Below are 16,278 nucleotides of genomic sequence, written 5' to 3'. Positions count from 1 at the left end.
GCAGTCACTCAGGAATATACTATAAGGGCACAGGGCAAAACAAATACAAATATAGGAAGGATAAAATAAGACAAAGGGAAATACACCACCAGATTCGATACTCCAACTCCTAGCTCACCACTCCAGACCGAGATAACCTAGCACAAGACAGAAGCTATAATCGGCAAAGCCCAATGTTCAGAAGAACTATTTAAAGGCAATGGGCGTGGCCCAGCTTCCAATCCGAGCACCAGGTAAATTAACCCCGGAACAGCTAAACAAAAACTAGCCGAAGCCACTGAGCGCATAGTGGACAAAAGCGGAATTACCGCTGTCTGTCGAACGCCCTAGTATGAACAGCGTCCGACATGACATTACCCCGCCTTCTACGAGGGACCCCAGGGCCCTCACGACTTATAGGACCTGGCTTGTCCAGATGGCGGCGGTGAAACATACTGACCAGCCGATCCGCATGAATGTCCGAGGCTGATACCTAGGACCTTTCCTCAGGCCCATAACCACGCCAGTGTACCAAGTACTGTAAAGTGCGGCGCACTACACGAGAGTCAACCACCTTGGAGACTTCAAATTCCAAATTACCATCCACCAAGACTGGAGAAGGCATTGGTGTCGCGTCCACAAGACCCACCATCTTTTTTAGCAACGATCTGTGGAACACATTGTGTATCTTATACCCCGAAGGAAGCTCCAATCGGTACGCTACTGGGTTAATGACGGCGGCGACCCTAAATGGACCAATAAACCTTGGACCCAATTTAAGAGATGGTATCTTGAGTCTTATGTTTTTTGTGGATAACCACACCCAGTCATCCACACTCAGGTCCGGACCTGGCACACGCCTACTGTCAGCCACATGTTTGTACCTAGCACCCACGCTCAACAGGCGCTGTTTAACTCTCCTCCAGACTGATGATAATTGTGCTCCTAACTGGTCTTCCTCCGGGACGCCGGAAGAGCCCCCCTGACTCAAAGTACAAAATTGAGGATGTAGCCCGTAAACACAAAAAAACGGAGACTCCCCAGACGACTCCTGGCGGTGATTATTGATGGCAAACTCAGCCAAAGGAAGGAACTTCGACCACTCCTCCTGGTTATCAGACACAAAGCAGCGTAAGTACTGTTCCAAATTTTGGTTCATACGCTCGGTCTGACCATTTCACTGAGGATGAAACGCCGAAGAATGAGACAACTTGATCCCCAGCCGTGAGCAAAATGCTTTCCAAAATTTTGCCACAAACTGAGTACCCCTATCAGACACGATGTCAGACGGAACCCCATGAAGTGTGACCACCTCCTGCACAAATACCTGAGCCAGAGTCTTAGCGTTAGGCAACGAAGGCAAAGATACAAAGTGCGACATTTTTGAGAACCGATCAACAATCGCCAAGATGACCGTGTTCCCAGCTGAGGAGGGCAAATCAGTGATAAAATCCATGGAGATTTCCGTCCATGGCTTACTAGGTACCTCGAGAGTTAGTAGTGTGCCAACAGGACGGGAGCGGGGCGTCTTAGCCCTAGCGCACGTGGTGCAAGCTGACACGTATGAGACCACGTCCTGTCGGATCTTGGGCCACCAAAACCGACGTGACACCAACTCCAAGGTACCCCTAACCCCTGGGTGACCAGCCAGGACAGCATCATGATGCTCCGCCAAAACCTTTAAGTGGAGATGAAGCGGTACAAATGATTTGTTGATGGGAAGCGCAGATGGTACCTCCTCCTGAGCCTCGGCAATCTCAGCCTGAACCTCGGTAGTGAGAGCCGAAACCACAACACCCTTTTGGAGGATGGGTACTGGATCTTCCCGAGGTTCTCCCCCCGGAAAACACCTGGACAGAGCATCCGCCTTAGTGTTTTTAGACCCAAGTCTGTAAGTGACAACAAAGTTGAACCGCGTGAAAAACAACGCCCAGCGAGCCTGCCTGGGAGACAGAAACTTGGCAGACTCCAAATAAAGCAAATTCTTATGGTCGGTAATAACAGTAACCTGATGAACTGACCCCTCCAAGAAGTGTCGCCATTTCTCAAAAGCCAACTTGATTGCCAGCAACTCCTTGTTGCCGATATCGTAGTTACGTTCGGCGGGCGACAGTTTCTTGGAGAAATAGGCGCATGGACGCAAATCGCTCAAGGATGAGCCTTGTGACAGTACTGCCCCCACACTAACCTCAGACGCATCGACTTCCACAACAAAAGGTTTTGATACGTCTGGCTGCACAAGAATGGGGGCCGAAACAAAACTGTTCTTAAGATATTCACATGCGCGCACAGCAGCCTCAGGCCAAACGGAGAAATGGGTACCCTTTTTAGTCATGTCAGTTAGCGGTTTAGCAATGATAGAAAAATCTTTGATAAACTTCCTGTAGTAGTTAGAAAACCCAAGGAACCGCTGAAGTGCTTTCAGGTTATCAGGACGTTCCCAATGCAGCACCGCTTGCACCTTAGTGGCGTCCATTTTAAAACCAGAAGCAGACACAACATAACCCAAGAAAGGCAACTCTTGAACCAAAAATACACATTTCTCAAGTTTTGCATATAGTTTATTCTCTCTGAGAAGCTGTAACACCTGTCTGACATGATCCAAATGAGTATCACGGTCGCAAGAATATATGAGAATGTCATCTAGGTACACAATAACGAATTTCCCCAAAACATGCGAGAACACATCATTTATGAAATGTTGAAACACTGCAGGTGCGTTAGTCAATCCAAATGGCATCACCAAATTTTCAAAATGACCCTCAGGGGTATTAAAAGCCGTCTTCCACTCATCACCTTGACGGACTCTTATGAGGTTGTACGTGCCCCTGAGGTCAAGCTTGGTAAACCACTTAGAACCTGCCACCTGATTGAACAAATCCGGTATCAATGGCATAGGGTATGGATCACGAACTGTAATCTGGTTCAACTTCCTGAAATCCAGACACGGGCATAGTCCGCCATCTTTCTTCTTAATGAAGAAGAACCCTGCTGCCACAGGCGAAGATGAAGGCCTGATGTGCCCTTTGCTCAAACTTTCAGCAATGTAATCCTTTAGCGCTTGTCTCTCCGGACCGGAGATGTTAAACATCCTTCCTTTAGGCAATTTGGCCCCTGGTTTAAACCTGATAGTACAGTCATAGGGGCGATGTGGTGGCAACTCTGAACAACCCTTCTCAGAGAACACATCTACAAAATCCAGAAGTGACTCAGGAACGCTTGAAGTCACCGCAGAAACACATGTGGCCAGGCAATTCTCCTGGCAGAATTCGCTCCACTGAATTATGTCCTGAGTTTTCCAATCAATAACCGGGTTGTGCATGGACAACCATGGAAAACCCAGAACCATTTGTGCAGGAAGACTCTTGAGCACCTTACATGTAACCTGCTCGAAATGAAGAGCCCCAATGTGGAGTTTTACCTCAGCCACAAACTCAGTAATCTCCCCCTGTGGGAGAGGAGCAGCATTGATGGTGACCACGCGGATAGGATGAGGCAGTTTTTCGATCCTGAAACCGGCAGTGCGCGCAAACTCTCATCAATGAGATTTGTGGCAGAACCACTATCCACAAAAGCAGTGATTGGCAGCTCTCTGCCAGCAACAATAACTTTAGCAGGGAGCATGCATTGAGAAACCACCATGGAGGATATACATAAGCTCAGACTGGCCTCCTCCACACTCTCTGAGCTTAGAAGTTTTCCGCTGTTGCGTTTTTCTTAGCCAGCAGATGACAAATATTAACAAAATGACCAGTTTTACCGCAGTAAAAACAGGCTCCCTGCTTCCTGAGCACAGGGGCTCGATGCTTAATATGTGACACCCCTGCGATTTGCATAGGTTTTGTGGGCTCACCTGTAGCAACCTCACGTGAACCTAAACCTTCTCCCACAGGCGGTGTCTCATGCTCCCCCTGACGCAAACGGCGATCAATGCGGACCACAAGACTCATAGCGGAATCTAGTGAAGCAGGAGTCTTGTACATCAGGAGGGCTTTTTTAACCCTTCTAGAAACCCCATGAATAAACTGACTTCGCAGCGCGGGATCATTCCACTGTGTGTCGACCGCCCAGCGGCGAAATTCAGAACAGTAATCCTCTGCAACACGCTTCCCCTGGCGAATAGTACGTATCTTAGATTCTGCTAGAGCCATTCTGTCAGGATCATCGTAAATGTGTCCAAGAGCCGAAAAAAAACTCTCCACCGAGTTAAATGTAGCAGAATCAGATGGCAAAGAAAACGCCCATGCTTGCGGATCTCCGTTTAATAATGACAACACCAGGCCCACACGCTGAGCCTCATTACCTGAGGAGATCGGGCGCATACGGAAATACAGTTTGCAAGCCTCACGAAAAGTAACAAATTTACTGCGTTCCCCAGCAAACTTTTCAGGCAAAGGAAACTTAGTCTCAGCAACTCTACCTGTCACTCCGGCTTGCACATTAGATACTGCTAGTCCCTGTTGCTGCACTACCCCCCTCAACTCAGTGACCTGTAGGGACAGCGCCTCCAACTGGCGGGTTATGGAAGTCATGGGATCCATGGAAATAATGTTGGCCGATTTATAATGTCACGGGAGACCTAGGTAGGCAAGAGCTAATAACCCGGGCCCCTGTGATTTCCCTCAGACTAGGGAAACCCTGACTGACCCTCTCCCAGAGTTTACACTGATGGTGTGCATGTCTGGGCCTCCATCCTCACCCTGTCTCCTGTTTCAACCCTAGGCTGAAACCACCACCCACCACCCAGTGAAAAGACCATACACCAATACCCAGAGTAAGCATAGACAAGGATAACGGAAAAATATGCACCACGCCGTAGTCACTCAGGAATATACTATAAGTGCACAGGGCAAAACAAATACAAATATAGGAAGGAGAAAATAAGACAAAGGGAAATACACCACCAGAATCGATACTCCAACTCCTAGCTCACCACTCCAGACCGAGATAACCTAGCACAAGACAGAAGCTATAATCGGCTTGTAAACAGTAATTTTTTTTTCTTCTAACTTTATGTGTGCACATTGCAACTAGCAGATCAAGGCACAGGAAACATGCACAATGGCTTGTCATTGGCTGCTGAAATCACATGTCCCTCTCCATTTAAAGAGTGGACATCTTGTTTTAGCACCATTTTGACAATTTAACAGTACAGAGATGCTGCTCCTGATGCTGGCAGTGTTAGCAGGTAGATTTTTAGGCAGTTAGCTAGGCGGTTGTTTCTTAGTCAGATAGTTTAGTTAACTAGTGTCCTGTATGGCTGTGAAATCAACCTACCAGCAGATTTTTTTTTTTGTGTGCCATTACTGAGGTCCACAGACAAAGACAGAAGGGCACATGTCATGCAAGTGTGTTGTGCACTGCTTCTATTGTGCTTCATGCACAAGTAGATCGTTCTAAATCTTATTTTTTAACTTGGTAAATGTGATACAACATACCATATCCCACCTTGTCATTTAGTAGTGTGGTGACATTGTTCTGTGATTTCAGCTGTTGTGCATGAAAAAATGGGGGCAGTTGCTAATGTGATTCACCATGCCATATCTCACCTGGTATTTTAGTCTCGGTGAAATTCCACAGTGTGCATAGCTCATGCACATAAAAAAAAATTAATAATCTTTTCTGTTGCAAGACGTGATACAGCCTGCTGTATCCCACATTGTAATTTTATGGCGGTGATATAAAGCTGTCTGCAGACCTCACGCACATTAAAAAAAATATTTTTTTTCTGTTGCTAAATTTGATATAGCCCACCATATTCCATGTTGCAATTTTGTGGCGGTGAAATTGTTGTGTGAGCAGAACTGTTGCACATAAAAAAAATTGGTTTTACAAACGTGATACAGCAATCCAGGGAAGGCCGTCCAGGGAAGGCCGTGTCCGATAACGGTGCATACCTGGTGGTGGCTCTACGGCGAGGCAAGCTCACACACGTGCCTTGCATGACTCACGTCCTCAGCCAAGTGGTACATCGTTTTCTCCGCCCCTATGCTGGCCTGAAGAGCTGCTGCAGAAAGCACTGAAGCTGTGTGCTCACTTCCGCCATTCGCACCCCTCAGGTCATCGACTTGCATTGATACAGAGGTCTCTGTCCATACCAGTTAATAGGTTGATACACGATGTATCGAAACGGTGGAATTCCACTCTGCACATATTGCAGCAACTGTGGCGCTAGCAACGAGCCTTGACGTGTCATGTTGTATAGCCTGGGCCAACGCAGTACGGACATGGCATATATCACATTTACGGAGTGGGCACAGATTAAGACCTCTGCACCCTTCTGCACAGTTTAAAAATTGCTACTAAGATGGTTAGCGCTGATGATGCTGTCACCAGCATCACTATTCTGGTCATCTGTATGCTGGAGCAGATTTTGAATACTCTGCGGGAGGAGGTAGTGGTTCCAGCGGAAGAAGCAGAGGAGGATGCTAAAGGGATAACCTTGTCTCAAAGTTCCAGACTGTGTCACACAAGTGGGTGCCAAGGGAGAGTGGATTACTGCTATCAAGGGATGCTGGTGATAACAGACAAGCTGTTAAGGTACCTTCACACTAAACGACTTTGCAATGATAACGACAGTGATCCGTGACGTTGCAGTGTCCTGGATAGCGATATCGTTGTGTTTGACACGCAGCAGCGATCTGGATCCTGCTGTGATATCGCTGGTCGTTGCTGAAAGTCCAGAACTTTATTTGGTCGTCAGATCGGCGTGTATCGTCGTGTTTTACAGCAAAAGCAACGATGCCAGCAATGTTTTACAATGGTAACCAGGGTAAATATCGTGTTACTAAGCGCAGGGCCGCGCTTAGTAACCCGATATTTACCCTGGTTACCATTGTAAATGTAAAAAAAAAACAGTACATACTCACCTTCTGATGTCTGTCAGGTCCCTGGCCGTCTGCTTCCCGCACTGACTGTGTGAGCGCCGGCCGGCCGGCCGTAAAGCACAGCACAGCGGTGACGTCACCGCTGTGCTCTGCTTTTACTTTACGGCCGGCCAGCGCTCACAGTCAGTGCGGGAAGCAGATGGCCAGGGACCTGACGGACATCAGAAGGTGAGTATGTACTGTTTTTTTTTTTACATTTACAATGGTAACCAGGGTAAAGATCGGGTTACTAAGCGCGGCCCTGCGCTTAGTAACCCGATGTTTACCCTGGTTACCCGGGGACTTCGGCATCGTTGGTCGCTGGAGAGCTGTCTGTGTGACAGCTCTCCAGCGACCACACAGCGACGCTGCAGCGATCGGCATCGTTGTCGATATCGCTGCAGCGTCGCTTAATGTGACGGTACCTTTAGTGAAGGTGCAAGATCCAAGGAACAAATGGAGGAAGAAGAGGTGATGGGTGAGCAACTGTCAGGAGATGAAGAGGATAATCATCCCCTCTCTGTTGTTCGTGGTTGGCAGGAGGGAACGGAGGAAACAAGCATCAGTGTTACCCAGCCACCAACAGAGCTTGGGCTTGGACCTCATGGAAGAACCTGACATATGAGTGCCTTCTTGCTGCACTGTCTGCAACATGATCCCCGTATTGGTATGATTCAAAATAGTGCTAACTACTGGGTTTCCATTCTGTTAGATACACATAATAAGACCAAATTTTGCCAGATGCTTCCCTCCCTAGAAAGGGACCCAAGAATGCTGGAGTATCGAAACACGATTTTACACAAGTAAGATAGGTTTTCCTTAAGACAGCAGTGAGGCACGCAGTGTGCATTGGAGCTCCAGCCTTCAAACCTCCGGCACGTCAATTCGTCAACACCAAAACATCAGCAGCAGGAGCAGCAGCAGCTGCAGTAGTGTAAGTGGAAGAAGCAATTCAGTGAGTTCTTTGACACATTTTGTACACCAGCTCATGCATCAGCAGAACAGAGTCCAAGTCTTACACGTGGTGAACGAATGGAGTAGATGGTGCAGGGGTATCTAGAACTGAATATCAATACCATCAGGTTTTGGACCATTTTGTCATTTTGGTCTTCAAAAATGGATGAGTGGCCTGAGCTTGCCTCTCACAGCTTGGAGTTTTTATCATGCCCTGAATCCAGCGTTCTCTCAGAACGTGTCTTCAGCACTGCTGGTGGTGTCCTGACGGATAAGCGCAGCTGGCTATCCCCTGAAAGTGTAGACCACCTCATTTTAATCAAGATGAAGAAGTCATGGACCTCCAAGGACTTTTGCACCCCAATCGCAGACAGTACAAACTAGGCCATGTTGCATTTTTTAGTGTGCTGCATTAATCTCGCGTAATTGCACTCTGTGATTTCTATAGTGTCACTTCTGTGCCTGCTGTTGCTGCTGCTGCAGATGTTAACACGAATTTGTGGAAATTGTGAACAGTCATGGTTGATCCCCATGTGCTGAGTTGGCTGAAGTGGAAGACGTGTCGGTCCCTATTATACTATTTCTACTCTTGTGAAATTTAGGCCACTTCGGTGGTGTCAGGTCCTCATTTTTTTAAATTTGAACTCCTGATTGGAAAATGTGTTGGTCCCTATTATATTATTTCTACTCTGGTGAAATTGATGCCACTTCAGTGGTGTCAGGCCCTAATTTTTGGAAATGTCAACCCTCCTGCTTGGATATCCATGTGATGGGTTGGCTGTAGTGGAAGAGATATCGATCCCTATTATACTATTTCTACTCTTGTGAAAATGCCACGTTGGTAGTGTCTGCCAATAATTTTTGGAAATGTGGAGAGTCCTGATTGGGTCTCTCCATCTGCTGAGTTGGCTGAGATGAAAGAGATATCATTGTCCATTATATTATTTCTACTCTTGTGAAATTGATGCCACTTTGGTGGTGTCAGGCCCTAATTTTTAAAAATTTGAGCACTCCTGATTGGGTGTCCATGTGATGGGTTGGCTGTTGTTGATGAGATGTCGAACCCTATTATACTATTTCTACTCTTGTGAAATTGATGCCACTTTGGTAATGTCTGCCAATAATTTTTGGAATTGTGGATAGTCCTGATTGGGTCTCTCCATCTGCTGAGTTGGCTGAGGTGAAAGAGATATCATTGTCCATTATATTATTTCTACTCTTGTGAAATTGATGCCACTTTGGTGGTATCTGCCACTATTTTTTGTAAATCTGTAGACTCCTGGTTGGGTATTCTTCATGCGTGTTGCCTGTAGCAGTAGACCTCTGAGACGATCAGACCTCCACTACCTTTGAGTCAACTACCCGTGTTACTATCCTTAGAATTTTCTGACAATAGTAGTCTGCGAAACTGATATTTGAGCCACCTGAGTGTGGCTGAACATGAAAGCAGGTTGAGCTTTGCATGTGGTATCAGGGCTCCCAGCACAGCAGACCCACATCAATCCCTCACCCACCTCATCTTAATTTGACGTTCAATTCAAAGCTGTAAATGCTGGCCCAGACCCCGATACCTCATGCATGGCTGATTGCTGCCGTGCAATGCTACAATTTGTACTGTGTGTTAATTGATGCCACTTTCCTGGTGTCTCCCCCTAATTTAATGTGTTTTGACAGCTTTTGGGGCCTTTGAAGGTGTCGTGCATGCGTTTATTTTGCCTTCCATTGACTGTAATGGCGTTTGGTGAATATTCAACAAATAAATTGGGGAATATTGCTAATTCGGTGATCGTAAACTAAACATTGAAATATTCGTTCATCTCTAATTATAAACCTAATATTAGACATTGTGGCTACTGTGAACATTGAAAGATTTCTGTGTTTTTTTTTTTTAATACAGTTAAATAGAAAATAACAAAATTATAACTTTTATTTGTAACACATTTAACATAGACTCCTGACTTATTACATCATTTTCTGAAGATCCTCTCCATTAAAACTTTGTATGAAGTGCTAATCCTAGCAAACGAAAATGGCACAGGAATTTATTAGCAGAATGGACAACAACTGGTACATTAATGAACAATAAAGAATCCTTGTTAAATCAGTGGAATTTGTCTTAAAGAGGATCTATCATCTGATATGAGTCGCCCACGGGGCAGTGGGGTACTCAGTACCGGGTCCGGTCGCAAGGGGGATGTCACGGTGGCTGCGACCCGGTCCGTGGCCCTGGGCCTCAGCCTTAAAGGGGAAAATGTTTAAAGTTTGTTGTGACGCCACCTGTGGAGTTCGGTCAGTAGTAGGACCGACACTGCATTAAAGGGGTCCCCTGGGGGATGTTGTGGCAGCACAGATGTTACACTTACCACAGGTGAAGCGTGGTCCTATGGTGTGGGGCGTAGATGGTATACCCGGTGAATAAATGAGAGGAGACAAGTTGTAAGTCTTTACCATGTTTACTTGTGGATGACAGAAGATCCCTGCTGCCACTAAGTGTCCTAAGCAAAGTCCTTATTCGTTCTCCTGTCCAGGGACAGGTACCTGTATGGCACGCAGCTTGCTAAGCCGTGCTTACTGGGGTCTTTTCACGGTGACTCCATTCTCCAAGATGCTGCTGTGCCACAGGTAAATATGGCCAAAGTCCATGTAATTCAATGCCCTCCGGTTCTGCTCTGTGTCTTATAGTCCACAAAAGCCTCGGGCTCCCGATACCCAGATACTGCGCTCTGACTCCCTGGAGGCCTTCCTAGTCCCCTCCTGGAGTCCTGTATCTCCACTGTGCTTCGTCCCTGTCTGTCCTCGCACACAGACTAACCTAGCTCCTCCAAACCAGGATCTTTATCCAGGGAAGCTGCCCTAAAACAGGGTTTTGAGCTCCCCTCCTGGCCTGGATTCAGAAGGTGTTGTGTGTGTGATAACCTGCCAAAGGGAATCTCACTTGTTTCCAGACATAACACTACCCTCCCTGAGAGGAAGGCAGCACTACTGTGGTACCCGAACTCCTGGGGTGCCACAGATCAATGCTGCCCAAACTGTGGACAGCATGAATCACATCCTTTCTGCATGATTGTAGCTAGATATATTTTTCTCTGAAATGCTCTGTTGTTTCACAGATAAAATGCTTTAAAGATCCACATGGGAAACATAGCTGGAGACATTCTTAGTCTGGCACCACGCTCAGCTGGCTTCTCTCAGCACCACATTAGGTGATTGACATGTCTCTTGCTATGGAAGAAACTTGTGAATCACCAGCAGAAGTCCTGGGAAGTCTCTGGCTGTGATTTGGTCACCATGAATGAGGTGACAGATTCCTTTTTAATATTTGTTTCCAACTATTGTGGTGTGAAATACAATGAAAGCAGACCAAAACTGTGTTTAAAGTGAAGTGCTATCTAGAATTTAAGGGATTTTTGATATGACTTAAACTTAAAAATTGTCATATGTTTGAAAATTAGAATTGTGTTTTCTTACACTTGTTCAGCTCGGTAAATGATAACTGTCAGTCTTTTTTATAAGAGACTATCAGATTCTTATGACAAGTTTAGATGAGACAATAAAAGTGAATCGAGTGTTCATTAGATCATTAGTGGGTGATTATCACCTTTTGTAAACAAGCTGACAACCGCCCAATAAACGAGAAAAAAAGTATCCGTTGGGTGAGTGGATTTTTCATGTCGGTATTAATATCATCATTGTAGGCCGCACATCGACTCTTATTAACAGGACATGTTCTGCTGATACCGGTGATATTCTGTGCATCCTTAGTGATCATATTAATGATCATTCAGAGCACATAGAGTTCTAGTTGGCCTGTCGAAATGAGCACTATCGTTCGGCTTGTATGTTTCCAATTGGCAGTAGTTTACAAGCCACGATCAGAAAGTGCAAATACAACTTGCTGCGATTAACCATTATTAAGACATTCTTAGCTAATGAGATAGAAATTGTTTTAACCCATTATGAAATATGCAGTACATTTAACACCAAGTACTGTAAATATACAGGTTGGAAATGACAAGGGAAAGCATTACTCAGTTGCCTCCACATTGCATTTATGTAGCTTTGGCAGCATAGGGGCTTAAATGGGTTGTCTAGTCTTGTGGTGAAAGTCTGTAGTCATTCTAGTTGAGTGCAGACATCTGAATCCTTACAGTGCAATGCACGCTGTCAGGATTTTCCAGTGTCTGCTGAGAACAGGTGTTACATGACTACAAGTATTCGATTAAAATACTTGTGGTCACTTGTAGACAAAACATGCTTCGATCCACTAAATACAAGATAATCGAATGAGAATTGAGTAAGTCTAGTAAGAATGTGGCTGGAAGTAAGAAAATCACAAACTTTCGGTTACATGTCCATCCGCTCTCGGCCACGACATCAAATAATTCTAACAGCGTGCGAGGATTCAGAAGAGTTTTCCCACTAGCGTGGACATTCCCTTTAACAAAGGCTACCGGTCTGCCATGTTTTTGAACCTATTAGGACCCACCAGTGAAAAGCTGAAGACAATTTCAAAGTAAAAAGAAAACAACAAAATAAAATGATTAAAAAAAAAAACCCCCACAAAAAATTGCCACAAAATCATAGTGTTTATCCTATATAGTGATAATTGTAAAAATTGTAAATAAAACAGGGTTTTAAAAGTATTGTGTAAAAGTAGCAAAATGTATAAAAAAATTACCCCTAAAAAATTAAATATATTACTTGTGTGTTTGTTAATTAAATGCAATTAAATATGAATTTTTTCAATATATAGTGTATTTCTTTATCAATTCCTTATGGTTTTTAGGATCTCTGCTTAATTTTGACCAACAGGAACCTTGATATTTTTGTCTTTGAAAAAGTAAAAATCTGAATAGTCAAATGTCAGTAGAAAGTGATTAAATAGTAGATTAAAATTTGCAAAAATAATTTTATTATCTGATCCTGAAAGCAGGTAACAAAAAGATAAAAAGTGCTTAACATTTTAAATAATTACATATTACACATCAAGTATATCCCATAAAATATTGCACATTAAATACAATTCATCTCTTTTGTCATACTTGAACTACTGTGTTATGTAGCAATTTTTGCAGTGTAAACTATACCTCCCGGACATAAAAAAGATTAAGAGAAAGTCAGTGATGTTTTAAAGCAACATAAAAATAGCTTGCTGTGACTCTTGTATGTGCAATGTGTATTACTCTTTTAATTGATGTGACATTTCTGAGTTATCTGTCATCTTTGTTCCTTTTGCACCTACAGATATGGTCACTGTAATGCAGCTAACATTTACTACAGTGTCACTGGCTTTATATAGCTGACAGTCTCATTATACTCCACCTACACTATGTCCTATGTAAGGGAGTCTCAGAGTATTCTGGTGTATCTTCAGCCTGTGTTTCCTGCCTCCTGCTTGTGATTTTTCTACATGTCAGCTCTTTCTAAAGCTACATCTCATTGGACACACTGGAGGTTCTGTATAGAGTAGTCACAGATAGTACAGATAGTGTGAGACAGAAGAGTTTTAGACCTATGTAGATAATTTTTGTAATAACTCATCCTCTGTATAACTTTCTTACATAAAGTAAGGCAGAACTTATGTCTAATGCTACGTTCACATTTGCGTTGTGCGCCGCAGCGTCGCCGCATGCATCATGCGCCCCTATATTTAACATGGGGGCGCATGGACATGCGTTGCGTTTTGGGACGCATGCATCCTGTTTGGCGCAAGCGTCATGGCGCAGAGGACGCAGCATGATGCATTTTTTTTGTGTTCAAAACTAGAACGCATGCGTCGCAAAACGCAGCGTTGTGCATGCGTTGTTCCTGCGTTGTGCGTTGCGTCGCCGATGCTGCGGCTCACAACGCAAATGTGAACGTAATAATAGATTCCCTGGGAATATATTTTACTAACTTATATAGCTCCATTAATTCCACAGTGCTTCACAGACATCATCAGAACTGTCCCCACTGGGGCTCACAATTTTAGTACCTTATCAATATGTATTAGGAATGTGGGAGGAAACCAGAATACCCAAAGGAAACTGACGCAAACACGGGGAGAACATACAAACTCCTTGCAGATGTTGTATGCGGTGCGATTTGAACTCTGCACCCCAGAGCTGCAGGGCTACAGTGCTAAACACTGAGCCAATATACACAGTGTATATATATACATGTTGCCGTGCTCCAGATTTATTGCAGCCGGTGTTCACTTCTATGGCCGTCATCCTTGACCTGGCATTGACTCATATCATGACGACCCATGAGGCCTATTGACTATGACTAAGCCTCATTCAGTGCCATGATGTCACAGGGCCTAGTAAGCACCAGAGGTGTCCAGGATGCCTGGTCAATTGTGCCTATAGAATTTCTTTGAGCTTCTTGAGTGAATATACAAAAGTACAAGAAAGAGAAAACTAGATGGGAAGGAAGGAGTCTGAGAACTACCAGGAGATATATATATATATATATATATATATATATATATATATATATATATATATATATATATATATATATATATATATATATATATATATATACACACAGTATATATATATATATATATGTAGTTTATATAATCAGAAAAAAACAGGCAGCACTCCAAAAATCAAAATGAAAAAATGTGGCTTTACAGATCCAATAGCATTTCTTTAATTATTTTATTTATATAGGAGGGTATGTGCTACACTGGCAGTCAGTTTGCAGACCATCCGCCACAGCTGCCCATAATGACAGGGTTTAAATGTCCTGATGGAACGGAGTTGAGTGTAAGTTAGACAGCTAAATATTACAATTGCGTTAGACACATAAATGCAGCTGTATGCTATGAGATCAGGAATATGAACAAAGTAAATAATTCCTTAAAGGAAAGCTTAAAGGGGCTCTCCATTGCTTTCATGTCGATGGCTTTTCCTTTGCATAGGAGCTGAATTGCAGTTCTCATAAAAATGCACTTAACCGTGTGTAAAATGGTGGTGTTCTGCTCTGTACACTGATAACATCCTATAGACACCCAAGTAAGGATAGCTGATCAGCGGAGGTGTCAGTCCCCATTGATTTGATATTGATCACCTAGCCTAAGAATAATCCATTAATACACAATGCCTTTAAATAGAATCTGTCACCAGATTTTTGCCACCTTAGCTGAGAGCAGTATGATGTAGCTTTATGTGTATACTGTATGTGGGCAGAAAGCGGTAGTGTGGGCGGGGTTATACAGAGCTCAGCATTTAGAGAACAGCTAGATCTGCAGAAGATAAAACACTGATTTTATAAGAACTGCAGCAAAAGCACAGTAAGTGATACATCGCTGAAATCTGGGTCTCTGTCCCTATGTTGTTGCAGTTAGATGCGGTAGCAAAAACCTGGTGACAAAATTACCTCAGTAAACTTCTGGAAAACAATTCTAAACTATTCTAATAGTGATATTCTGAGCAGTTGTTAGCATTGACTCACTAGGGGACCTGTTTCTCTTAGGACCTGTCTGTTAGAGCGTTACATTGTGCTGTTCCTCTGCTATTCCCCCTACAGATGTATAAAGAAATTGGCAATTGCTTGGCAAAGTCAGACTGTGCGGTGACGCAGCTCTTTCACAAGGCCAGTGGTATAGCGCAATGTCAATGTATTCATACATTTCTAAGGGGAACTGCCGAAGAATGACACACAAAAAAAAAGATGTTCGGAGAGATGACAGGTCCATTTTGACATACTAGAGCCTTGACTAGGTGGACATATGGTTTTGTCCTAAAACGTTGTTTGGCAAGTGTTCCCTGTGGTGAGAATTGTCTGTGCAAATATAACTGCCTCCACCGCATATTACTAGGTGGGCAGCAGAATCCGTCAGACCAGGTGTCCCTCTTGTGGCATCATCACTGGTCAGGATTACCTCATGGAACTGAATATTAGTATGAGGCAGGTGAGGCTTGCTGGGAGTACAGTGGATTTTCCTGCATGATACTATTGCCTATTAACATTCTGATATACAGTATTCTTTATATATGTCCTCTAAACTCGCTACTTAAGTGCAAACAATTAAAAAAGAAAAAGTAAGAAGTAGCGTCAAATTCCCTTGGCTAGTAACAGTATAGCTTAGAAATATAGGCTAAGCAATAATTGCTGTAAATTGCAGTGCATTATATTGATGAGGTGATTAACATTTGGTCATAAAGTGCCCGCTGGAACTTCAGGAGGATGTAAGCTCGTTTTCTGCTGCTAAATTAGACTCCTTTTGATTTGTCTTCCTTCAGAACTCCCACCGTTTTGGTCAAAGAATCTGTCAGTCCATGCGTGATTTGGCTGAGCTCCTCACTGTCCCACCTCGTGGTGAACGCTGACACCCAGCCACTGTACAGGATCACAGGACACATCACAGAACCCGCATTATTTTTTGCTCCCTCCATGCCTAATCTACTTGTTATAGAGAAAGCAATTATGCCAACGTCTTGTGTTACTGATGATAGGATGCTGCCACATGGTCAATCAATATATATAT

The 16,278-nt window shown here is 43.9% G+C and overlaps 1 protein-coding gene across 2 annotated transcripts in view; it reads left to right on the top strand.

Moving 5' to 3' along the window:
- CPT1B (carnitine palmitoyltransferase 1B) overlaps nt 1-16,172 on the top strand; it is a 56,093-nt gene extending 39,921 nt beyond the window's left edge. For both annotated transcript variants that reach the window (XM_077264289.1, XM_077264290.1), the window contains exon 19: nt 16,034-16,172. In XM_077264289.1, coding sequence (XP_077120404.1) covers nt 16,034-16,120 — 87 coding nt within the window. In that variant the 3' untranslated portion in view covers nt 16,121-16,172. The remainder of the gene's footprint in view (nt 1-16,033) is intronic.
- The last annotated feature ends 106 nt before the right edge of the window (nt 16,173-16,278 follow it).

This window comes from Ranitomeya variabilis, chromosome 5, assembly GCF_051348905.1.
Source record: "Ranitomeya variabilis isolate aRanVar5 chromosome 5, aRanVar5.hap1, whole genome shotgun sequence".
Lineage (NCBI taxonomy): Eukaryota > Metazoa > Chordata > Amphibia > Anura > Dendrobatidae > Ranitomeya > Ranitomeya variabilis.
Note: the sequence above shows the minus strand (reverse complement) of the source record. Positions and strands in the feature narration are given on the sequence as shown.